A 27,454-nucleotide genomic window follows, 5' to 3' on the forward strand; every position below is an offset into this window, starting at 1 on the left:
AACAACAAGAAAATAGCTTCAAGTGTTTTGTCCAAATACTGGTGGAGTCAACTAATAAAAGAATGCACGACCTGACCAGAGAGGTCCAGGACCTGAAGAACAGTTTGCAGTTCTCCCAAGATGACAGCAATCTGTAAGTCATTGAGAGAGGACATCAGTTCTGTATGTGAATCCATGATAACAATGACAGAGAAATCAGATTATCTCGAGGTACAATCAAGGCGACACAACATTGTTGTGGACGGAATTGCAGAATCTCCACATGAGACCTGAGGACAAAGTGAGGGAAATTATCTCAGAGAAACTGAAGATGGACCACAGGAAGATTGAGGTAGAGCGCACCCAGAGAACTGGAAAACCCACCACCGGGCCCAGGTGACAGGCCCGGTAAGTGGTCAAGTTCCTGAGGTTCAAGGACAAGGTAGCTATTCTGGAAAGAGCCAAGAACATGAGAGGAACATACATCTTCCTCAATGAGGACTATCCTAAAGCTGTGCGCCAGAAGAGAAAATAACTTATCCCAGCCATGAAAGCTGCCATAGTGTGTGGGATCATTGCTTGAATCCGCTATGACAGGCTCATTGCACACCCTCCCTCCCAAAAGACTGGAAGGGATGATAGAGCCAAGCTTATGGGTTCGTAGCTTCAACCCGCAGCACACACACACACCAACTGATTAATGGAATGTATATTTTGTTTTCTTGCTTTGTTTTCTCTTTTAGAGAAAAGCCTTAGAAGCCTTAGAAATAAGGCTACATATATAACATTCATATAATAGCCATTTCTGAGACTCACTTAGATAATTAATTTGATGATACAGCAGTAGCAATACAAGGATATAACATCTATAGAAGAGACAGACATGCTTATGGGGGAGGTGTTGCTGTATATATTCACAGCCATATCCCTGCAATGCTTAGAGAAGATCTTATATCAAGGGTTATTGAAGTGTTGTGGTTACAGGTTCACTTTGCACATCTAAAGCCTTTTCTTTTGGGATCTTGCTATAGGCCACCAAGTGCTTACAGTCAGTATCCAAATAATGTGTGAGAAATGCTTGATAGTGTGTATGTGATGTAAACAGAGAGGTCTACTTTCTTGGGGACCTGAATATTGACTGGTTTTCATCAAGCTGTTTGCTCAAGAGGAAGCTTCTCAATGTAACCAGTGCCTATAATCTGGTTAATCAACTACCAAGGTGTTTACAAACACTACAGGAACAAGATCATTCACATGTATCAATCACAGTTTTACTAATACTGTAGAACTTTGTTCTAAAGCTGTATCTGTACTCATTGGATGCAGTGGCTATATCCAGGAAAGCCAAAGTTCCAATAGCTGGGCCTAAAATAGTGCTGTGACTCTTATGTGGATGACGTTGAAGATATTTGTTGGTCTGATGTGATTAATAAGGAGCATCCAGGTGCTGCACTTGAGGAATTTATGAAATTGCTTCTTCCAATTATTGATAAACATGCACCTGTTAAGAAACTGACTGTTAGAACTGTTAAGGCTCCATGGATTGATGAGGAATTTAAAAACTGTATGGTTGAAAGAAATGAGGCAAAAGGAGTGGCTAATAAGTCTAGCTGCACAAATAACTGGCTGATTTACTGCAAATTGAAAAATGATATGAGTAAACTCAACAAAAAGAAGAAGAAACTGTATTATCAAGCCAAGATAAATGATATAAAGAATGATGGAAAAAACGTTGGAGTACTTTAAATGAAATTATGGGCAGAAAGACAGCTAATGAAGCCACTGAAAATCTTAACAAAGAGCTGCAGTCTGTTTTGGAATGGGTGGCCAGTAAAAAAATGGTCCTGAACATCTGTAAAACTAAGAGCATTGTATTTGGTACAAATCATTCCCTAAATTAGACCTCAGCTCAATCAGGTAATGAATGGTGTCGCTGTTGAACAAGTTGATTATCTTGATTATTGTCCAGTCGTGTGGTCGAGTGCTGCAAGGAAAGACCTAGTTAAGTTGCAGCTGGCCCAGAACAGAGAAGCATGTCTTGCTCTTCATTGAAATCAGAGGGCTAATATAAATACTATGCATGCCAGTATCTCTTGGCTAAGAGTTGAGGAGAGACTGACCGCATCACTTCTTCTTTTTATAAGAAACATTAATGTGTTGAAAATACCAAATTGTTTGCATAGTCAACTTACCCACAGCTCTGACACACACACTTATCCCATCAGACATGCCACCATGGGGTCTTTTCACAGTCCCCAAATCCAGAGCAAATGGAAGAAAGCGTACAGTATTATATAGAGACATTATTGCATGGAACTCTGTTCCATCTCATATTGCACAAATGAACAGCAAACCTGGTTTCAAAAGACAGATAAAGCGACACCTCACGGCACAACGCCTATCCCCTATTTAACCTAGATAGTTTATGTGTATGTATTGATATGTAGTCTACGTGTGTCTTTTTTAAATTGATGTAGTTCTGTCCTTGAGCTGTTGTCTATTAATGTTCTGTATTATGTAATGTTTCATGTTTTGTGTGGACCCCAGCAAGAGTAGCTGCTGCTTTTGCAACAGCTAATGGGGATCCTTAAAAAATACCAAATATTACCAAAGGCCAAATTAAACCCTTGTCACACAGTTGTTGAATGGGGGTGCTTTCACTGACTCATTGTGATAACATGGAAGAATGATGATGATTGATTCTTCCCTCACGCTGAATGAGATGAGTGCAGCTATAGAATGAGCCATGGTGCCCAAGTGCCTAGACACTTCCATCTGACAAAAGCCATCCACACTGCCCTTTCAGCTGGGTATTGACATACGGTGGTGAATGGTGGCTGGTGGGGTGAGTTGGCAAGAAGCTTCAGATTATAACAGGAGAAGTGATGACACCATGGCAACAGCAGTAATAGTTTGGACAAGTGCCAGACCTGAACCATTTATTGTCACTTTCTGAACTTTTTCGCATTTTGTTGAGTTACAAAGTGGAATTTAAATAGATTTGAGCCCTAGGACCATGCCTCAGGACTACCTGGCATGATGACTCCTTGCTGTCCCCAGTCCACCTGGCCGTGCTGCTGCTCCAGTTTCAACTGTTCTGCCTGCGGCTATGGAACCCTGACCTGTTCACCGGACGTGCTACCTGTCCCAGGCCCGCTGTTTTCAACTCTCTAGAGACAGCAGGAGCGGTAGAGATACTCTCAATGATCGGCTATGAAAAGCCAACTGACATTTACTCCTGAGGTGCTGACCTGTTGCACCCTCGACAACTACTGTGATTATTATTATTTGACCATGCTGGTCATTTATGAACATTTGAACATCTTGGCCATGTTCTGTTATAATCTCCACCCGGCACAGCCAGAAGAGGACTGGCCACCCCTCATAGCCTGGTTCCTCTCTAGGTTTCTTCCTAGGTTTTGGCCTTTCTAGGGAGTTTTTCCTAGCCACTGTGCTTCTACACCTGCATTGCTTGCTGTTTAGGGTTTTAGGCTGGGTTTCTGTACAGCACTTTGAGATATCAGCTGATGTAAGAAGGGCTATATACATCAATTTGATTTGATTAGATTTAATTGTACTTTCTTGTCATTGATCTACATAAAATAATATATAATGTCAAAGTGAAAAGAACATTCTATTAAAAATAATAATAATAATAATATATATATATATTTTTTTATAGAATGTTCTTTTCACTTTGACATTATATATTATTTTATGTAGATCAATGACAAGAAAGTACAATTAAATCTAATCAAATCAAATGTATTTATATAGCACTTCTTACATCAGCTGATATATATACAGTACCAGTCAAAAGTTTGGACACACCTACTCATTCAAGGGGTTTTCTTTGTTTACTATTTTCTATATTGTAGAATAATAGTGAAGACATCAAAACTATGAAATAACACATATCAATCATATCAATCATGAATCATGTAGTAACCAAATCTAAATATATTTGATATTCTTCAAAGTAGCCACCCTTTGCCTTGATGACAGCTTTGCACACTCCTGGCGTAGAACATTCCGGAGCAGCTTAGTAATGTCATTTACTCGAGCTCCGGGATAGGACAGTGTTTTTGCACCAGGAACAGTGACATTTCTTACCATGGAGCTGCCCAAAATCACGGCTGGCGAGAAGGACGAGGAAATCTGCCCACTTCCATGCTTCACAGGATTCGGAGAACCCTTTAAGGACGGGCGAGAGGCAGGATAACTTGAGCCCGTAGCTCCCAAAGCTTGGTGCAGGCCTCTGACAGATGGAGAAGCCCCGCTCGATCCAGAGCAAGGACGGAAGGTTGCCGATGTCGACTTCGAAATTGTAGGGGAAGGAATAGGCACAGCGTTCGCAGACACAGGTACCCCCAGCGACGAAGGAGTAGGAAGATCAGGCTCCAGGGCAGCGAAACTATTCATTGTTTGTATCCGCTCCGGGCCTCTCGTTGGGAGTGTAGCCTACTTTGCGTGAGGACGCGGTCTTCGGATTCCACAGCTCGTGACATGCAACCATAGTTAATTGGCATGCTCCTCTTGCTGTGCTCCTTCGACTCTACTATCACATGGGGGAGGAGAGGCAGGAGATGGCTCCCCTGGCGATTGAACTCCGGGCAACACCAGCCAGTCGGACAATGACAAACGGCAAGGCAGAGATGCAGACAAGCGTGAACTCCGTCCAGCTACCGGTGTAGAAAAGGTAAACATTACACTCTGCTTTTTCCCCAGTTTCTTACGTAGACTGGTGACCTGCTTGATCAAGGAAGCCACTTCAATCCTCGGCAAGCAAACAATTGCTGCATTGGAACTCCGAGTGATCCAGCTTGTCCCAAAACAAAGCGTAGTAGATACAGCTCCTACAGCGCTGGAACCGTTCATTTACTTCTCCAGACAAAGAGGGCTCCATTGCACAACTCATCTGGGACTAACTTCTTTAGCTTGATGGCTAGCTAAGGTTAGCGGCTCTGTCAAGCAGGCTTCAACCTGTCTGTTAAGTGGGATTCCGGGACAAAAAAAATGCGTTTCTAGCTGTTAAAAGCTAACCGCATCGCAGAATTCATGCAAAAACATGTTCAGGATTTACAGTGGGGCAAAAAAGTATTTAGTCAGCCACCAATTGTGCAAGTTCTCCCACTTAAAAAGATGAGAGAGGCCTGTAATTTTCATCATAGGTACACTTCAACTATGACAGACAAAATTAGAAGAAAAAATCCAGAAAATCACATTGTAGGATTTTTTATGAATTTATTTGCAAATTATGGTGGAAAATATGTATTTGGTCAATAACAAAAGTTTATCTCAATACTTTGTTATATACCCTTTGTTGGAAATGACAGAGGTCAAACGTTTTCTGTAAGTCTTCACAAGGTTTTCACACACTGTTGCTGGTATTTTGGCCCATTCCTCCATGCAGATCTCCTCTAGAGCAGTGATGTTTTGGGGCTGTTGCTGGGCAACACGGACTTTCAACTCCCTCCAAAGATTTTCTATGGGGTTGAGATCTGGAGACTGGCTAGGCCAGTCCAGGACCTTGAAATGCTTCTTACGAAGCCACTCCTTCGTTGCCCGGGCGGTGTGTTTGGGATCATTGTCATGCTGAAAGACCCAGCCACGTTTCATCTTCAATGCCCTTGCTGATGGAAGGAGGTTTTGTATCTCACGATACATGGCCCCATTCATTATGTCCTTTACACGGATCAGTCGTCCTGGTCCCTTTGCAGAAAAACAGCCCCAAAGCATGATGTTTCCACCCCCATGCTTCACAGTAGGTATGGTGTTCTTTGGATGCAACTCAGCATTCTTTGTCCTCCAAACACGACGAGTTGAGTTTTTACCAAAAAGTTATATTTTGGTTTCATCTGACCATATGACATTCTCCCAATCTTCTTCTGGATCATCCAAATGCTCTCTAGCAAACTTCAGACGGGCCTGGACATGTACTGGCTTAAGCAGGGGGACACGTCTGGCACTGCAGGATTTGAGTCCCTGGCGGCGTAGTGTGTTACTGGTGGTAGGCTTTGTTACTTTGGTCCCAGCTCTCTGCAGGTCATTCACTAGGTCCCCCCGTGTGATTCTGGGATTTTTGCTCACCATTCTTGTGATCATTTTGACCCCACGGGGTGAGATCTTGCGTGGAGCCCCAGATCGAGGGAGATTATCAGTGGTCTTGTATGTCTTCCATTTCCTAATAATCGCTCCCACAGTTGATTTGTTCAAACCAAGCTGCTTACCTATTGCAGATTCAGTCTTCCCAGCCTGGTGCAGGTCTACAATTTTGTTTCTGGTGTCCTTTGACAGCTCTTTGGTCTTGGCCATAGTGGAGCTTGGAGTGTGACTGTTTGAGGTTGTGGACAGGTGTCTTTTATACTGATAACAAGTTCAAACAGGTGCCATTAATACAGGTAACGAGTGGAGGACAGAGGAGCCTCTTAAAGAAGAAGTAATAGGTCTGTGAGAGCCAGAAATCTTGCTTGTTTGTAGGTGACCAAATACTTATTTTCCACCATAATTTGCAAATAAATTCATTAAAAATCCTACAATGTGATTTTCTGGAGTTTTTTTTCTCATTTTGTCTGTCATAGTTGAAGTGTACCTATGATGAAAATTACAGGCCTCTTTTATCTTTTTAAGTGGGAGAACTTGCACAATTGGTGGCTGACTAAATACTTTTTTGCCCCACTGTATATCTAACGAAGATTGGTTACCTTTAGTCAAAAACAACAAAAACAACAAACCGAGTGTTTCCAGCATACAGTGTTCAGCTGCGCACTGGGGTGTTTTTCAGGATAAAAATAAACGGGACGGAGCTAAGCACAGGCAAAATCCTATATGAAAACCTGCTTCAGTTTGCTTTACACGAGACACTGGGAGAGGAATTCACCTTTCAGCAGGACAATAACCTACAACACAAAGCCAAATCTACACTGGAGTTGCTAACCAAGAAATTAATGTTTCTTAGTGGCAAAGTTTTGACTTAAATCTGCTTGAAAATCTATGGAAAGATTTGAAAATGACCTTCTAGCCACGATCCTCAACACCGTGACAGAGCTTGAAGAATTTTGAAAAGAATAATAGGCAAATATTGCACAATACAGGTGTGCAAAGCTCTTATGAAACATACCCAAGAAAACTCACACCTGTAATCGCTGCCAAAGGGGTTTCTACCATGTATTGAATCAGGGGGGTGAATACTTATCTAATCAAGGTATATTAGTGTTTTATTTTTCATGAACCTTTAAAAACATTTTTCTTACAATTTGTCATTACAGAGAATTTTATGCAGATCGTTGACAAAAAAATGACAATTCAATCCATTTTAATCCCACTTTGTAACACAATAAAATATGAAGAAATCAAAGGAGTGTAGACTTACAGTAGGTGGCCAATAACCCAATGACCACTCTGACAGAACTACAGTGTTCCTTGGCAGAGATGGGAGAACCTGCCAGAGAGTCCAGACGGAAGCCACTCTTGAGAAAAAAGCACATGACAGCAGGCCTGGAGTTTGCAAAAAAGGCATGAGAAGGACTGAGCGCCTGTCACGCCCTGGCCTTAGTTATCTTTGTTTTTTGTAATATTTTGGTTAGGTCAGGGTGTGACAGGGGGGATGTTTGTGTGTATTTGTCTCGTCTTGGGTGGTTGTATGGTATAGGGGGTTTTGGTAGAGTGTAGGGGTTTGTGTTGAGTGTAGGTGTCTAGGTAAGTCTATGGTTGCCTGAATGGTTCTCAATCAGAGACAGCTGTCATTCATTGTCTCTGATTGGGAGCCATATTTAAGGCAGCCATAGGCATTAGGCTATTGTGGGTAATTGTCTATGTGTAGTGTTTAGTGTCAGCACTATTTTGTTTGAATAGCTTCACGGTCGTCTGTTGTTTTGTTCGTTTATATAAGTATTCGTGTTCGTCTTCTTAATAATAAAGAAGGATGTATTGTTATCACGCTGCGCCTTGGTCCACTCTTCCTCAAAGTTACGACGATCGTGACAGAATTACCCACCAAACAAGGACCAAGCAGCGTGTTAAGCAGCAGCAGGAGCAACCTACACAGGATTTATGGCAATGGGAGCAGAGTCTAGACTATACTACGTGGGAGGAGATCGACAGGTGGGCGATCGACCCAGGGAGAATGCCGGAGCCCGCCTGGGATTCTCTGGAGCAGTGTGAGGAGGGATACCGGCGAATGGAGGCAGCACGACGACGCAGTAGGAAGCCTGTGAGTCAGCCCAAAAAATGTATTGGGGGGGGAGGGGGCTAAAGGGTAGTGTGGCGAAGTCAGGTAGGAGACCTGCGCCAACTCCCTATGCTTACCGTGGAGTGCGAGAGTACGGGCAGACACCGTGTTATGCGATAGAGCGCATGGTGTCTCCTGTACGTGTGCATAGCCCGGTGCGGGTTATTCCACCTCCCCCCACTGGCAGGGCTAGATTGGGCATTGAGCCAGGTGCCATGAAGCCGGCTCAACGCGTCTGGTCTCCAGTGCGTCTCCTCGGGCCGGCATACATGGCACCAGCCTTTACGCATGGTGTCCCCGGTTCGCCAACACAGTCCAGTGCGGGTTATTCCACCTCCCCGCACTGGTCGGGCTACGGGGAGCATTCAACCAGGTAAGGTTGGGCAGGCTCAGTGCTCAAGGGAGCCAGTACCCCTGCACGGTCCGGTATATCCGGCGCCACCTCCCCGCCCCAGCCCAGTACCACCAGTGCCTACACCACGCACCAGGCTTCCAGTGCGTCTCCAGAGCCCTGTTCCTCCTCCACGCACTCGCCCTATGGTGCGTGTCTCCAGCCCGGTACCACCAGTTCCGGCACCAAGCCTCCTGTGCGTCTCCAGAGTCCTGTGCGTCCTGCTGCTGCTCCCCGCACTAGCCTTAAGGTGCGTGTCCTTAGCCCGGTACCACCAGTTCCGGCACCACGCACCAGGCCTACTGTGCGCCTCAGCCGGCCAGAGTCTGCCGTCTGCCCAGTGCCGCCTGCACTGCCCGTCTGCCCAGAGCCGCCTGGGCTATCCGTCAGGCCAGCGCCGTCTGAACTGCACGTCTGTCCCGAGCCCGTCAGAGCTGCCCGTCTGTCCCGAGCCGTCAGAGCTGCCCGTCTGTCCCGAGCCGTCAGAGCTGCCCGTCTGTCCCGAGCCGAGAGCTGCCCGTCTGTCCCGAGCCGTCAGAGCTGCCCGTCTGTCCCGAGCCGTCAGAGCCGCCCGTCTGTCCCGAGCCGTCAGAGCCGCCCGTCTGTCCCGAGCCGTCAGAGCCGCCCGTCTGTCCCGAGCCGTCAGAGCCGCCCGTCTGTCCCGAGCCGCTAGAGCCGTCCGTCAGTCAGGAGCCGCCAGAGCCGTCCGTCAGTCAGGAGCCGCCAGAGCCGTCCGCCAGACAGGAGCAGCCAGAGCCGTCCGCCAGACAGGAGCAGCCAGAGCCGTCCGCCAGACAGGAGCAGCCAGAGGCGTCCGCCAGACAGGAGCAGCCAGAGGCGCCCGCCAGACAGGAGCAGCCAGAGGCGCCCGCCAGACAGGAGCAGCCAGAGGCGCCCGCCAGACAGGAGCAGCCAGAGGCGCCCGCCAGACAGGAGCAGCCAGAGGCGCCCGCCAGACAGGAGCAGCCAGAGGGGCCCGCCAGACAGGAGCAGCCAGAGCCGCCCGCCACCCTGGAGCAGCCAGAGCCGCCCGCCAACCAGGTTCTGCCAGAGCCGCCCGCCAGCCAGGTTCTGCCAGAGCCGTCCGCCAGCCAGGTTCTGCCAGAGCCGCCCGCCAGCCAGGTTCTGCCAGAGCCGCCAGTCAGCCAGGATCTGCCAGAGCCGCCAGTCAGCCAGGATCTGCAAGAGCCACCAAAGCGGGTATTAACTATGGTGGAGTGGGGGCCACGTCCCGCACCCGAGCCGCCGCCGTAGGAAGGCCCACCCGGACCCTCCCCTTCTGTGTCAGGTTTTGCGGCCGGAGTCCGCACCTTTGGGGAGGGGTACTGTCACGCCCTGGCCTTAGTTATCTTTGTTTTCTGTAATATTTTGGTTAGGTCAGGGTGTGACAGGGGGGATGTTTGTGTGTATTTGTTTCGTCTTGGGTGGTTGTATGGTATAGGGGGTTTTGGTAGAGTGTAGGGGTTTGTGTTGAGTGTAGGTGTCTAGGTAAGTCTATGGTTGCCTGAATGGTTCTCAATCAGAGACAGCTGTCATTCATTGTCTCTGATTGGGAGCCATATTTAAGGCAGCCATAGGCATTAGGCTATTGTGGGTAATTGTCTATGTGTAGTGTTTAGTGTCAGCACTATTTTGTTTGAATAGCTTCACGGTCGTCTGTTGTTTTGTTCGTTTATATAAGTATTCGTGTTCGTCTTAATAATGAAGAAGGATGTATTGTTATCACGCTGCGCCTTGGTCCACTCTTCCTCAAAGTTACGACGATCGTGACAGCGCCAAAGGCAAAAGATTCTGTGTTCTGTTGAGACAAACATTTTTACTCTTTGGCCTGAATTCAAAGCGCTATGTCTGTAAAAAAAAAGGTAATACTCATCACTCGTCTAACACTATCTCTACCGTGAAGCATGGTGGTAGATGCATCATGCTATGGGGATGCTTTTCAGCAGTAGGGACTGGCAGACTGGTAAGGATAGAGGGAACAATGAATGGAGCCAAATACAGGCAAATCCTTGATAAGATCCTAGACTGGAGCGAAGATTTATGTTCCATCAGGACAATGATCCCAAGCATACAGCCAAAGCAATGCTGGAATAGCTTCAGAACAAGAATGTAAAAGTCCTTGAATGAACCAGCCAAAGCCCAGACTTGAAAATCTGTGGAAAAATTTGAAGATTGCTGTTCACCGCCGCTGCCCATCTAACTTAACAGAGCTTGAGAAAGTCTCCAAGGACAAATGGTAGAAAATCCCCAAATCCATATGTGCAAAACAACCTACCCAAGACGACTCTAAGCTGTAATCACTGCCAAAGGTGCTTCTAGAAAGTATTGACTCAGGGGTGTGAAACTTATGTAAATTCTGTATTTCATTTTCAATAGATTTGCTAAAATATTTAAACATTTTGTCATTTTGTCATTATGGGGAATTGTGTGTAGACCTATTTAATCCATTTTGAAATCAGGCTGTAACACAACAAAATGTGACTCACCACCTGGATTTGGTTTTATGTAGCAAAATTTGAAATTGTGTTTCTTACATTGGATAAAATTAGACTCAGAGCTACAAAATGGTATATCATACACTGCATTTGAGGAACAATGGGAAACTAATTATGCTTTGAAAATGTATACATTTGCAAACTCACTTTTGAGAAAATGGCCTTTGAATGTTTTGGTATCTAGTGAAGAGCTATAATTTGTCAACACCCATTCAACATCGTTCACCCCCTCTTAAGCTTTAGCCCCACCCATCTCGTTCCGCTCTCACAACGTTTAGAGTGCACACTTGACGCTCTGGCCGATGATTTGTTTACCTCTGGATAACATGAAAACAGCCTAACCAGCTCTGCTGTCTACAATTTCATTACGCTTTTTTGCCGACGTTTACTGACACCAACCATATTCAACGGGTGTTGTACACTTTAGCTTAAGACATGTAGCTAGCTAGCGAGGTAAACAATGAACCTAGCTAGGTAAACAACGTGTAAGATCACACACGTCACATAACGTCGACGTTAGCTAACGAGCCAGCCATTTAACGTTAGCTAGTTAAATAACAATGAACATAGTGCCAATCATGTTGTTACTACCCTGCATGACTATGGTGGAGGCTAACCAACCAGGTTCAATGTTAGCTAGCTAACTGTAGGCTCAAACTAACAAAGAAAATGGCTCTGGGATACGAATAATAACGTCATACACGTAACGTTAGCTAGGGAGCCAGCCAGCTAACGTTAGCTAGCTAACAGTACACTTTAGCTTAAAATATCTAGCTATCTAGCTAGGTAAACAATGAACCTAGCTAGGTAAACAACATGTAAGATCACACACGTCACGTAATGTTAGTTAACGAGCCAGCCAGCTAACATTAGCTTGTTAAACAACAATGAACATAGTGCCAAATCACGTTGTTACTACCCTGCATGAATCTGCGGGCCCTAACCAACCAGGTTCAATGTTAGCTAGCTAACATTAGGCTCTAACTAGCAAAGCAAATGGTTCTGGGATACGAAAAATAACATCATACATGTAACTTTAGCTAGGGAGCCAGCCAGCTAACGTTAGCTAGCTAGCTAACAGTACACTTTAGCTTGAAATGAAACCACTTACTGTCAAAATTAGAAACGTGTAATATCTGAAAATATAGCTAGCTAGACTATCTTAAAATACATCATCATGCATGATGGACGCGTCTCCCTGTCACGGATGCCATGCCACGGTTGCCCTTAGTTTGAAGATGTAATCTGGAGACAGGTGTTTTCTCCATCTCTTTAGCTATCAAACTCTAATTCCACTGATTTCAAAACTCGATCCTCCAGAAAGTGGAGAGCAACACTTATGCAGCTCCACTACACAATACATTTTTTTAAATGCAGTATTCGACAGGATTACCAACACAGACAGACCAGCTCAAATAGACAGAAGACTTCTATATGGCAGACCAATCCGAACTCCTCTCTTGGCATGTCCAGCCCACTCATTATCTCAGCCAATCATGGCTAGTGGGAAGGTTGCTCACTTTTTCTGTGGCTAAACCGCTAAACCAACAACGCTCGTAATTTAACAATTTTATTCGTATTTACAGATGGCATACAAGTTTGTCATTAAGGCACATGAAAGTTCACATGTTCCAGAAGGCAATTTTGCCAAAAAACACATTTTGATACAAAAAAATACCCCCAAAAATCTAATGGCTCTCCTGTGAAGTTGTGACTTGCGACATACGCCTAGTTTCCTGAAACGGGTCACAAAAGTGTTCAACAAATCTAAATATATTTTAGATTCTTCAAAGTAGCCACCCTTTGCCTTGATAACAGCTTTGCACACACTTGGCATTCTCTCAACCAGCTTCACCTGGAATGCTTTTCCAACAGTCTTGAAGGAGTTCCCACATATGCTGAACACTTGTCGGCTGCTTTTCCTTCACTCTGCGGTCCAACTCATCTCAAACCATCTCAATTGGGTTGAGGTCAGGTGATTGTGGAGGCCAGGTCATCTGATGCAGCACTCCATCACTTTCCTTCTTGGTCAAATAGCCCTTACACAGCCTGAAGGTGTGTTGGGTCATTGTCCTGTTGAAAAACTAATTATAGTCCCACCAGAAAAGTACCCCCACACCATCACCACACCTCCTCCATGCTTCACAGTGAGAACTACACATGGGGAGATCATCCGTTCATATACTCTGTGTCTCACAAAGACAAGACGGTTGGAACCAAAAATCTCAAATTTGGACTCCAGAGCAAAGAACAGATTTCCACCGGTCTAATGTCCATTGCTCGTGTTTCTGGGCCCAAGCAAGTCTCTTCTTCTTATTGGTGTCCTTTAGTAGTGGTTTCTTTGTAGCAATTAGACCATGGAGGCCTGATTCACACAGTCTCCTCTGAACAGTTGATGTTGAGATGTGTGTGTTACTTGAACTCTGTAAAGAATTTATTTGGGCTGCAATTTCTGAGGCTGGTAACTCTAATGAACTTATCCTCAAGTCTTCATTTCCTGTAGCGGTCCTCATTAGAGCCAGTTTGATCATAGTGCTTGATGGTTTTTGCGACTGCACTTGAAGAAACACTCAAAGTTCTTGAAATTTTCCAGATTGACTGACATCATTTTTTTAAAGTAATGATGGACTGTTGTTTCTCTTTGCTTATTTGAGCTGTTCTTGCCATAATATGGACTTGGTTTTTACCAAATAGGGCTATCTTCTGTATACCACCCCTACCTGAACTGATTGGCTCAAACGCATTAAGAAGGAAAGAAATTCCACAAATTAACTTTTAACAAGGCACGCCTGTTAATTGAAATGCATTCCAGGTGACTACCTCATTTAGCTGGTTGAGAGAATGCCAAGAGTGTGCAAAGCTGTCATCAAGGCAAAGGGTGGCTACTTTGAAGAATATAAAATATATTTTGATTTGTTGAACACTTTTTTTGTGTTATTTCATAGTTTTGATGTCTTCACTATTATTCTATAATGTAGAAAATAGTAAAAATAAAGAAAAACCTTTGAATGAGTAGGTGTGTCCAAACTTTTGACTGGTACTGTATTTATCACCCCAGAATGGCCGTTATTCCAGAGGTGCAATATTTTTTTATGATGCATTTGGTGATGTTCAATTAATTCGCACAAAACGTATAAACAAAAGCATTCACTGTGAAAGTCGATACATGTAGGCCCTTCATATATATGCTATGCGCAGCACATTAAATGTATTGAATTCAATAAAACAAGACTTGTGACTGTCGAATTTGTATAGAGTCTCACAATCATCACACATAACATAACACTGCTATCATCCTCTTTTACACACTTCACCAAATATTTTCCAAATATTACTTTTATAGCTCTCCTTTCTCTTTATTTTAACTCTCCTTTTGCAGCTTTTGTTTTATTAAATTAAACTTCGACAATATCCTTTTGCATCCGTGGATTGACCTTAACTTTTTCTGCCCTTCCCAAAAGCATTATTTGGCGATTGGCTGTGTAGGCTATTTGGCGCACATACAGTTAAACCCTGAAGTTTAGGCTTATGCAGTAATACCAGATAGGCTACATTGAGGTTTTTCTTTCATTACTTTAGGCTATGTAAATTGCACAATAATTATACTTTTTTATATGTTTTTAAGGTATTGTTTCTCTTTATTCAACCCGTACGCTACCCACCCGCCCTTTAGCCCCACAATATTTATTGACCCTAAACCCATCTGCCCAGCGACAGCAGGTTGAGTCAACCCGCGCATAACTGGCCTCCATACATGCTTTATAAGCTGCATTAAGTCTGTTTGTTCAATACTCATACACACACGCATACACGCATAGCTTACAGCTAGAATATTATTCATATCGAGGCATTCAGTAAAAGCTGGACGATTATTTATCACCTCTTTTCAACTGTAAATTAATTTCCACCCTCTGTCACCCCCCTATAACTCTCCTATTCACTCCCCAGTAACAAGGTAGACATTTATTTAATAGGTAATTTGCAGCAAGGCCCTTTAATCAATAACCGAGTAACGTGCAGTGCTCAATCAGAGGCAACTAATCTGCTGTGGAGTTCCCATCACGTTCAATAAGAGAGACTTTAATGGCCAAGGCCTACATCCGCGGAACGCAAGGAGCCTTCTAGTCAATTAAATGGCTTTTTGAAAAGCCGACTGAAGCTTATTTCCACCAAAATTTGAGGGAGCAACGCACAAGACATCTTTCAAGTGCTTGGGGCCAGTCAGAAAAATAATATCACCTTTAGAGAGAGAGAGAGGTGGCGAGAGAGGGCTAGATAGTATAGCATGGACTTTTCTGAAATATTTTTTGCGACAAAACCAAAAAGTGCAAACAGGGTGTTGTTGACTCCTGGCAGAGAATTCTCAACAGGTGTTCTAATACGGCTTACTTCCAGCTATCTACAGTCTAGACAGGATTTAGAGATGCATTGATCGCTGAGGAATGTTCATCAGGCCCCTTAATTGATGCATAGCATCAACAGTGAAGAGGTGACTCCGGGATGCTGGCCTTCTAGGCAGAGTTCCTCTGTCCAGTGTCTGTGTTCTTTTGCCCATCTTAATCTTTTCTTTTTATTGGTCAGTCTGAGATATGGCTTTTTCTTTGCAACTCTGCCTAGAAGGCCAGCATCCCGGAGTCGCCTCTTCACTGTTGATGTTGAGACTGGTATTTTGCGGGTACTATTTAATGAAGCTTCCAGTTGAGGACTTGTGAGGCGTCTGTTTCTCAAACTAGAAACTCTAATGTACTTGTCCTCTTGCTCAGTTGTGCACAGGGGCCTCCCACTCTTCTTTCTATTCTGGTTAGAGCCAGTTTGCGCTGTTCTGTGAAGGGAGTAGTACACAGCGTTGTACGAGATCTTCAGTTTCTTGGCAATTTATCACATGGAATAGCCTTAATTTCTCAGAACAAGAATAGACTGACGAGTTTCAGAAGAAAGTCTTTGTTTCTGGCCATTTTGAGCCTGTAATCGAACCCACAAATGCTGATGCTCCAGATACTCAACTAGTCTAAAGACGGCCAGTTTTATTGCTGTTTTAATCAGTACAACAGTTTCAGCTATGCTAACATAATTGCAAAAGGGTTTTCTAATGATCAATTAGCCTTTAAAAATGATAAACTTGGATTAGTTAACACAACGTGCCTTTGGAACACAGGAGTGATGGTTGCTGATAATGGGCCTCTGTACGCCTATGTAGATATTCTATTAAAAATCTGCCGTTTCCAGCTACAATAGTCATTTACAACATTAACAATGTCTACACTGTATTTCTGATCAATGTTATGTTATTTTAATGGACAAAAAATTAGCTTTTCTTTCAAAAACAAGGACATTTCTAAGTGACCCTAAACTTTTGAACGGTAGTGTACGTAATAACAAAGCACTTTTTACATAATAATAAAGCACTATTGTTCCTCAAACTCAGAGAGGAAACAAATGATCCATTCCCCTGGTACTCCCATCTCCCCAACACATCAAACAACACCAAAAGCACGTGGTCCCTACCTACCTACCGTCTGTTTTGTTTTATTGGCTAGCTGAGAGGCTGTCAAACACTGGCTTAGCAGATGGTCTGAAGCGACCCTCATTACTACCTTGTTACATAAGCTCCCGGTGGTCCCTGCCTGCATGGTGCCTAACAAGGGGGCAAGGAAGGTGGAGCATCTGTTTGGGGACCGCCATATGGAACTGTGCTGCATGTCAGACACTGAGAGAGACCGACTGACCTCTTTCACTAAGCACCCTGTTCATACTGCAGCTCCTGGACAGCTCTGACACATTTCCGCTGTCGGGCTGTTCCTACGGGAATGAAGCTAGTGGTTAAGTATGACTCTATGACACTTGTGACCGCCTGACACATTTTGATGGATAGAACTACAGCTCACCGAGAAAGGGGTGGTTTCATAACAATGCTTTCCCTTAATCATTGGAATACCATATGTAGTAATTACAGAGGAGCATTTCAAAACATCAACGAGAGTCACTGGATAAGTGACACCTTCCAGATCATCTGCATTGAGGTTTTTTCTGCAATACAATGCGGTGCAAATGTTTATTTGGGTTGGAAGGTTGACCATTACCTACGATCATGTGGTTGCAGACGTCGCAGAAGATGGGCTTCTTAAAGATGTGCTCCATGAAGCCGTGTCCGGTGGGGTCGATGGCGAGGGGGTGGCGTCCCGGGGAGTAGACCAAGGAAGGGGGGGCACATGGGATAGCCGGGGGCGCATTAGAGATCACCAGGTTGGAGGTTGAGCGAGGGGGGGCATGGTGGACAGGGTGGACGGGATTGGCCACCGTAACCCCGATGATGCTCATTTGGCCTGTGATGCTGCTGTTGTCCGAGAGCAGCTCTGTCGACAGCTTGGCATCACTGTTGTTGCGCTGAAAGAAATTGTCTGCGCTCTTGCTGCGCATTCTCTTGGTTTTGAAGGAAAAGGAGCGCTTCAACTTTTGCATCTAGAGAGAGAGAGAGAGAGAAGCTTGAGAAGAAATTGACTATAGTCCCATCATAATATATTAAAGCATGTTTATTACATACCGTACAGTATGTATCAAATTCAGTCAATCTTACCCATACATACTACAGTCATGAGCATCTTTGCTCCTGAAACTTCCATCACTATACGCATTACATCTGTACAAGGTTCCGTAAAGTCCTGTTCTGCACTATTACTCCTTATGACTTCTCATTGGGCTGTTCCAAGAAAACTAACATTTAGTCTTGCCTCAACTGAAAGAGACAACCATTCATGAACTTTCATTCATTTGTAGCTTTCTGATGCTCAATATTGCCCACTTACATTGCCAGGGCAACCTGATTTTGTTGTTGTTGTGAAAACTCTGTATACAGTAGGTCCGGTCCCCCACCTCGAAAGGAAATGCAATTTCCTGGGTTAGGCTATGCATCATGGAAGTAGCTTATCATTTCTACCATGCTGGGCGGCAATTCCGTGCCAAACCTGAATCAATTTCATTACTGCTTCTCTTTTTTAAACTATAATTTATAGAGCAACCCTGGAGACAGGAAACAGCTCCTCTACAACCTCTAGAAAATGTATTTCCTCATCTTGAATGACTTATCGTTTACTACGCTCCCACTTGGGTCATGACCAAGTCTCAACCGAATGATTCTCCAACAAACGATCATTTCATTGCTTCCGAATCTGTCCAGTCAGTGCCTGCAGCGTCACATTGTAAATAATAATTTGTTCTTAACTGACTTGCCTATTTAAATAAAGGTTAAATAAAATAAAAAAATAAACATTGAAGAACACTTCTTTATAAATTATGGTGAATGACGGTCATAGAATGGTCTCATAAAAACATGATGTTCAATTACACAGGACAGGGTTGGCTCTGTAATTGGGACCCAACACCAGGGTGAATTGAGTGCCTATTTTCTGCTTGCTATTTAGGTGCATTTGTCACTGCTGTTCAATCGAGTACAGGCTTAACTGAATGAACAACAAAGACGGAATGCAATATGACATTTTATTAAATAGTTTGGGGAATGACCTCGTTTCCGAGGGAAAATCCTCGATGCCAGATGATGTGATGGCAGGTAGCCCTATGCAGGGCTGCTGGCATCGAAGCCCCCCGCCCGCTGGGGTAAAGGAGTTCCAGTGACGGGTCTTAAGATTAATATAGCTGCTGGTGGTGGGGAAGTGGATGGTTGTTAAATTGTTGCTAACAAACAGCAAGTGATAGAACATGGGTAAGTTGACATACAGTATAAATACATCCCAAGAATTACACCCATTGGTTGAGAAAGAGGAAGGTGATAATTGCAAGGTTAAACAGTGTGAGGAATGTGGATTATTATGCTGTGTTATAGGCTATAAGGTAAGTAGGTGAATGACATTCCGCACATGGCTAATAGGAAAGAGGAGAAGAAACAAGACGCTATTTTGATGATGATACATTTGTATTCATTCCCAATATGCCCGTGGAATAGGAAACAAAGTGAATTATGTTATGCTTCAGACCAGCCTTCATGATTGAACTTATGTAAACTACATTTGATCTGGTTTTATTAGATTGGCCTCAACAATGATTTCTAGGTTACATGACTGGAAAGTGTTGAGGTTAACACACATAAGCCTATACAGTCAGAGGATCATTAATGTTTGTTAAGTTGAAATCACCTGGGGTGATCAATGATTGTATAACAGTTCAAATCAACTGAGTGGCATTGTGGCAGCAAGTGTATGATCATGACCTATTGATTACTCAGGTCAATCTGGAAACAATCAATCCAGCCCTCTACCACCCACACATCACGGTACTCTGGGAATTCACTGAAGCTTTGATGTAGCCTTCACTCTAGGAGATGGTGATTAGGAAAGAAAATACCTATCGATAATGTTCAGAAACACACAACGTTCTCACTGAGAAACGCTACCTTTTCTGTTTGTTTACCTTTTTAGTAATGAGATGTAAATGAAACTACGGTCGAGATAAAAAAAAATTGGCATACATTGTGGCATCTTGAAAGTCAAATTGTAACGTTATCTCTCTTTCCATTTCGATTCAAGTCTAATTGAATTAAACAGATAAGGTGGGGTAAGACATGAGCTGATAACTTATCTAAGGAATACCTGTTTTCCATTTCAATAGGGCCTGGCTGAGAAGTATAATCATAAAAGCAATGTCTAGCATTGTCTAGCTACAGGAGCATTATCATTGAATTTTGCACTTTTTTCTCTACTAAGACCAGAGAGCGACATAATACAGTAGACATTAGTACTTTATGAGCATACAATGCATGTGTGTTACCCAAGAAAAGCACATTTTTTGTCCATTAAAATAACATCAAATTGATCGGAAATACAGTGTAGACATTGTTAATGTTGTAAATGACTACTGTAGCTGGAAACGGCTGATTTTATATGGAATATATACAGTACATAGGCGTACAGAGGCCCATTATCAGCAACCAGCATCCCGGAGTTGCCTCTTCACTGTTGACGTTTAGACTGGTGTTTTGCGGGTACTATTTAATGAAGCCACCAGTGGAGGACTTCTGAGGTGTCCGTTTCTCAAACTAGACACTCTAATGTACTTGTCCTCTTGCTCAGTTGTGCACCGGGGCCTCCCACTCCTCTTTCTATTCTGGTTAGATCCAGTTAGCACTGGAATAGCCTTCATTTCTCAAAACAAGAATAGACTGACGAGTTTCAGAAGAAAGTTCTTTGTTTCTGGTCATTTTGAACCTGTAATCAAACCCAAATGCTGATGCTCCAGATACTCAACTAGTCTAAAGAAGGACAGTTTTATTGCTTCATTAATCAGAACAACAGTTTTCAGTTGTGCTAACATAATTGCAAAAGGGTTTTCTAATGATCAATTAGCCTTTTAAAATGATAAACTTGGATTAGCTAACACAACATGCCATTGGAACACAGGAGTGATGGTTGCTGATAATGGGCCTCTGTATGCCTATGTAGATATTCCATAAAAAATGTGCCGTTTCCAGCTACAATAGTCATTTACAACATTAACAATGTCTACACTGTATTTCTGATCCATTTGATGTTATTTTAATGGACAAAAATGTGATTTTCTTTCAAAAACAAAGACATTTCTAAGTGACCCCAAACTTTTGAACGGTAGTGTATAAAAAAATATATTGTCCACTCTCACCCTCTCTCCCTCCCTCAGTAAGGGGATGATCTGTCTGTGTTATGATTAAGTCACAGAGCTACTATGGAATTAAATAGAACATTTGCTGTACCTCAATTCTAAAACGATTTGACATGCATTACATTGTATAGAAAACATTTGCACCTATATATTGCTTCCCAACTATGAAAAATGAAACAAACTACTTTCTGGATGAAGAGCTTTCAGCTATTTCTATTACTAAACAATGAAGGCTCAAGGATGCAATGTTCTCTTTCTCAAGACTGGAAATTAACATAAAGGTTGTCAGCATAATAAGAAAATAAATGCATCAAGCAACACCAGACTGTCAGTGCACCATTGGGAAATAGCTGGCTGTTGATACGGGATCTATCACAAGAGCAATAGCCACATGGACAAGCTTAAAAGGAGCCATGAGAAGGGGGGGAGGATTTCAAGCTAAAACCTAATTTACCAAAAACACCTCAGGGAATATGATGAATTTTGATTTTCCCAAGGAAGCTTAAATAGTGTTTGTCATTAAGACTATACAAAATGAGAGTTTTAGCAAAGATACTGATGCAAGTTTTGATAGGGCACTTAACTTTTCTTACTTTATGAACCCCAACTTTTCCTTAAAAGGAAAAACCATAAAAGTCACATTCAAATGAATGAAAGAGTCCCTATATGGTGTCTTCAAAAAAGTAGCCTAGCTTCTTTCTCTGCGACTTCATGAACATGTATTACAAATGGTTTATTATGCATTTTGAGTGAAATCAACAGTCTGTGCCATGTGCATTGTTGAATCACCCATGTGAGGTATGGTTCCATGCACTACTCTGACCTTCTAGAATGCTCTAGAACCCTCAAACTCAACTCTGGACCTCGAAGCCAGTTCCACTGCGTTTTTTTTATTGTTCCCCTCTAATCAGGGACTGATTTAGACCTGGGACACCAGGTGGGTACAATTAATTATCAGGTAGAAAAGAAAACCAGCAGACTCCGGACCTCGTAGGGTAAGAGTTGAATACCCCTGCCCTAGAGTATCAAGGGAATTCTGAGAGCAGGCCAGTAACCGAAAGGTTGCTGGATCGAATCCCCGAGCTGACAAGGTAAAAATCTGTTGTTCTGAGCAAGGCAGTTAATCCACTGTTCCCCGGGCGCCAATGTCGATTAAGGCAGCTCTCTCTGATTCAGAGGGGTTGGGGTTAAATGCTTTTCCCTTTCTAAGATATTATTTCTGATTATTAAAGAGTATAATGGCACCTGGCTAAATAGTTCATTATCCATTTAGAAAGCAATCAACATACTCAAAGTCATGCACCTCTCAAAGGAACCCAACCATAGCATCCCAACTGAGACACCTGGAAGCAAGTAGTACAGTTGCTTGCCCACAGCTGCTAACTATGCCAGGATACCTACCACGAATCCCTTCAAATCGCACAGTCTAGTGACCACATTTACTGATGTGTAGGGATAGGGAGTGCTACAGTAATGTAACAATGAAAGGGAAAGAGTTCTCATTTTGCCATCGCCGGAGCAACTGGCTGCCATGGAGAGGAAATGGAAAAACTGAAATGAAAACAGGTCAGTGATGAAAGAAAAACTCAGAAGCTTGTCTAAAGTGTCCTGCTTAAGCCCGAGAGCTTTGGGACAGGAAGGGAGCGTAACTGGTTTAAAATCTACAACTATAGTGATTGGTCCAGTATTTTACATCTAATTGAAGTACTTACACAGGGTTACAGGTGACCCAGATAAATGGGTGTGGACTACAAAACTACAGATATGGGATATTAATTTGATCACTCTATTGTTGCTGAGAATATTCAGGAAATGCAAACGTATAGTTATGAGTATAGTGTAAAAGGCTTCTAAAGTTTGTAAATTCCACTTTGAAATTTCAGACTTGATTTGCCCTAATGAAAAATGTATCAACCCCTATAAAGATTTCCTGCAACCGCAGTTTCGTGTTTTTGTTGAAAGAAGTGGAACTCTGTAAGGTCGTCGGCTGCCGTACCCCCCTTCATATCAAGGTATTGATGAGCTGTGCATTCTTTTATGGGTAATTTCCTGTTGCTGCAGGGTTATTTCCCTTCTGTTCATGATTATTTTTCTGCTGTAGCAAACTGGATCAAATTAAGAGCTTACATCTGTAGACAAAATGCCAATGGCAGAGCTGGAACAATCCTATAGTTCCCACATTGCAACCCCCATAACTTTTAGGGTCCATCTGTCTGTCCTATTCATACATATTAAGCTGTTTATGATACTGTACTTTCATTGGCAAGGTTGAATGTCATAAATTAATATTATTGGCTGAAAACAATAAGTGCAAAAAATAATTTCAGACTAAATAAACTCAGGAACAAACAGTGTTGTTATGAAAGGCTATTAAGCTATAATGCAAAATAGTTGCTTAGAATAGCATTTCAGAGTAGAGGCTTAATTTTTCAATCATATAACTCTACCTCAATAATGCCTATTATGGGACAGATACGTTTTAATTAACATTTTTGGAATACATAACTGAATACATTAAATATGTATGAATGGGTGGAATATACAGTGTGAATATCTTTTTGTTTCCACCATAGTGCATAAGTGAAGTATGACCATGTCCAATATATGAGCCATTAAAAATATACAACATAGCAAATTCATTGAATAAGCTAAATTTGTCAAATACATGTCAAAGCTTTGGCTGTTCCAGACTGAGAGGCTGCATATTTAAAATATATAATTAATTGAACAGGCTAAATTTGTAAAACACATGTCTAAGCTTTGGCTGTTCCAGATTGAGAGGCAGTCATGCAGCCTCTTTATCTATTTAATACCCTTTCACGATCTATTGACTAATGGAATGGTCGCATCACCTAAAAACGACCTTCTTGGGTACACTACCTTTGTCTCCTGTTGACTAGCACTGGGCGCTGGTGACTGATGTGTCTCGTGCTGATCGCGCCCATTCTTGCCCAAACTCTCGTCCTGCATGATGTTAGCCGGTGGTATCATTTTCTCTCCTCTTGGACAAAAATAACTGAAAGAGTAGCTTCGTGTTGCGTTGAGGAAGTTTTCACACTCTTAAATACCCCAGTTGGCTACATATTTCAGTGTTTTCCTGTCTTCGTCGTGACTTCTTCAACTGTCCTTGTGAAGAGAAGTCTGTCTGATGCCGGCGGTTCTGGAATACTGTAGATGATGTCTGGAATTCCGTCGAAAGGGAAAGGTAGGCTACAGAATCGACTCTGATGAAAATAAAACAATAGGGTGTGTAGAATAAGGTTTTAAAATTACCTTTAGGTATGTGGACACACACTTGTAAGCCACATGTGTTATAATTCGCCTACTATCGACTCTGTTCAGTACTTTCCACCACTCTTGTGCTGCGTAATGTTGCCAACAACACACCCGTGTCCATGCGCGCGCTGCCTCTGGTCTCGAGCTGTTCTTGCCCTTGCTGTCCTGTCAGTGATCAGCTGGATTCTGCTGTCAGCTTGTTTATCCGTGGATAGCTGAGCTAGAGATCTGTATATAATGACGAGATGATAATGCCTCCGCCCTAACAATGGGAGTCCTTGTCCCAAGGACGGGAAGGCAGGCAACAAGTTGAGGTGCAAAATAAATGGAAACGCATTGGGCTTATTTTGGACAGATTTTGGCTAGACTAAAACCTCTCGCTTACTCTCTGTTTGAGCGCTTGCCTCATGGCGGATGTGGAGGGATGGGGTCTTTCTTGTCAATGTAGTTTGGTAAGGCAGTCCCAGACATCCTTCTATTTTTGTCATCATAAATTTCAGAAAGAATACTACATGAATTTGGTTATTATTCTTGGGTCAGATTGAAGCAAGCAGCAGGCAGGCTATCATATTTAATATACAATGAGTGTGCAAAACATTAAGAACACCTTGCTAAGTTTGAGTTGCACCCCCCTTTGCCATCAGAACAGCCTCAAATTGGTGTTGAAAGTGTTCCATGGAGATGCTGGCCCTTGTTGATCTCAATGCTTCCCACAGTTGTCAAGTTGTCTGGATGTCCTTTGGATGGTGGACCATTCTTGATGTTTTTCCAAATCTCTAGTGTTCAGTGTTTTCATTCCTTAGCCCACTGCAACCGCAGTTTTGTGTTTTTGTTGATAGAAGTGGAACTCTGTAAGGTCGTCGGCTGCCGTACCCCCTTCGTGTCAAGGTATGATGAGTTGTGCATTCTTTTATGGGTCTTTGGGCAACAATGCTGTACTGGACTGTCAGTTGACTAACTGTAGCCCGTCTGTTGCTCTGTACAATTCGTGTCAGCCTCCTTTGTCCTCTAACATCAATGCCTGTCGTTGGCTGGATGTCCTTTGGGTGATGGACTATTCTTGATACACACAGGAAACTGCTGAGAATTTAAAAAAACAGCAGCATTACAGTTGTTGACACACTCAAACCTGGTGCACCTGGCACCTACTGTACTACCATACCCCGTTCAAAGGCACTGAAATATTTTGTCTTACCCATTCACCCTCTGAATGGCACACATACACAATCCATGTCTCAATTGTCTCAAGGCTTAAAAATCCTTCTTTAACCTGTCTCCTTCCCTTCATCTACACGGATTGAAGTGGTGACAGGTGAGGGATAATAAGGGATCATAGCTTTCACCTGGATTCACCTGGTCACTCTATGTCATGGAAAGAGCAGGTGTTCCTAATGTTTTGTACACTCAATGTATACTGTATATTATAAACTGGGTGGTTCAAGCCCTGAATGCTGATTGGCTGAAAGCCGTGGTATATCAGACCACATACCACGGGTATGAAAAAACATGTATTTTTACCCTTCTAATTACGTTGGTAACCAGTGTATAATAGCAATAAGACACCTCGAGGGTTTGTGGTACATTGGCCATACACCACACCCTCTCTGGCCTTATTGCTTAAATATACGTGTTTGGTATGTTGGGCAATTTGTTTGCAGGGCCTTTGGATTCTACGGAAAATCTCAGTCAATGTCACCTCCTGGGTTCTGTAAGATTCATTCATACATTTATATAATATATTTTCTGAAATACTGTATGTTATACAATCATGATAAACTTTTCACTACAGTCTAATTCATATTCTGGCAATACTTTCACCTTGAAGTTCTATAATTTTCCTGTCACTCTCCAGATCCAGCATATCTAGTTTAAATTAGAACACTTGATGAAACTCTTTCAAGCAATTGGACCAAATGCCATGACGTTTGGTATAATTAATTTGAGTTTCTCCATACCTTCAACATTACTTCCACAGTAGAGCAGAAACAGAATTCTGCGCGAGACAGTCAATACAATTAGACAGACATGTGTCTTTATTGCCAATCAGTTTGGTATTATTCCCCAATATGTTGTAGCCACAAACAAATTATGCATATATTTTAGATTTTTTTCTCATGTGTTGTCATTATGTTTAAAATTTACTTGGTTTGTAGTGCAGAACTATAATGAAAAGCAAATTTACTCACAAATGAATCCCTGTCGTGTCATCCTAGTAGTGACAGATCACTCTGCCTCCCCCAAGGCTCCCCTGTGAGGTGATGTCCTTGAAATAATAGCAGAGCGAGCTAGACTGCAGCCTCTCTGTGACTTGAATACAAACACCACAACAGAGCAGGTTATGAAATACAGATATTATGCTACTGATCTTATATCAGGATGCATTAATCCAAAAATAGTAAGGGTCAGAAATAACAATAATCTTAACATCATAGGATTGTCTATATTTTTTTATTTTTTTATTTAACTAGGCAAGTCAGTCAAGAACAAATTCTCATTTACAACGACGGCCTACCCAGGCCAAACCGGATGACACTAGGCCAATTGTGCGCCGCCCTATGAGATTCCCAATCACGGCCGGATGTGATACAGCCTGGATCCGAACCAGGGACTGTAGTGACGCCTCTTCCACTGAGATGCAGCGCCGTAGAACGCTGCGCCACTCGGGAGCCCATATGTCTGAAATCAATTCTGATATGTAGTTTACTCTACGAGTTTTGGTATTATCCTGCAGGCCTTGTGCTGCTTGAAAATGAATGAAGACAGCAAGCCCTAAATAACATGGCAGTTGTGTGTATTCAAGGATGCCAAGGGAAGCCATGCTTCCCAAAAACATGTACCAACAAAAAAAATTAAAAGCATAAAATAATGTATCTTTCGTCTCTCTGTGTTTCATAATTTTCCTTCAATTCGCAAGAGGCTGAATGTATCTCACAGGAGAAGGCATCCGAGTGAGCAAAACAGCGCCCCTCTGTCTCTCTATGTGTAGGCCATCTATCTGATACGGTCTGGTCCAAACGAGTATAACATTGTTGCCGCCCGTTGCATTGAAGGCAAGGGAAGCCAGCGAGCATCTGACCTCCCTTGACAATCAGCATTGAGCTAAACTGAGCAAGCTCAACTGTGAATGGTCCTGGCGCAGCAACAAAACAGTGTTAAGGGAAGCCAGCTTGGATTTGCCGTGACTTCTATCAAATCCAATTGAAAGCATAAGTAATTTACAGAAAAACTTGAATTGTTGCATCTCGTTATGTTGTTGTCCTCCAGTGCCTAGCTAGCCAGCTAGCTAAAATTGTCCCTTTCCTAAATTAGCCATGGATGGAGATAGGGATTTGGACTTGTTGTTTTACTTAATTCTCCGTATTGGCCAATGATAATGACGGTGATTCTGATCCAACCATAAACTCATACATTGTTGTGCCCCTGGCCTGAGAGGATGGA

At 42.9% G+C, this 27,454-nt stretch overlaps 1 protein-coding gene across 1 annotated transcript in view; it reads right to left on the reverse strand.

The window, feature by feature from the left end:
* LOC120023347 (SH3 and cysteine-rich domain-containing protein-like) overlaps nt 1-23,731 on the reverse strand; it is a 92,850-nt gene extending 69,119 nt beyond the window's left edge. Inside the window, exons 1-3 of the mRNA XM_038967359.1 lie at nt 23,621-23,731; nt 17,436-17,554; nt 17,176-17,333 (exon numbers count right to left, since the gene is read on the reverse strand). Coding sequence (XP_038823287.1) covers nt 17,176-17,333; nt 17,436-17,554; nt 23,621-23,731 — 388 coding nt within the window. The remainder of the gene's footprint in view (nt 1-17,175; nt 17,334-17,435; nt 17,555-23,620) is intronic.
* Between the last annotated feature and the right edge of the window lie 3,723 nt (nt 23,732-27,454).

Source organism: Salvelinus namaycush, chromosome 28, assembly GCF_016432855.1.
Source record: "Salvelinus namaycush isolate Seneca chromosome 28, SaNama_1.0, whole genome shotgun sequence".
Classification (NCBI taxonomy): Eukaryota; Metazoa; Chordata; class Actinopteri; order Salmoniformes; family Salmonidae; genus Salvelinus; species Salvelinus namaycush.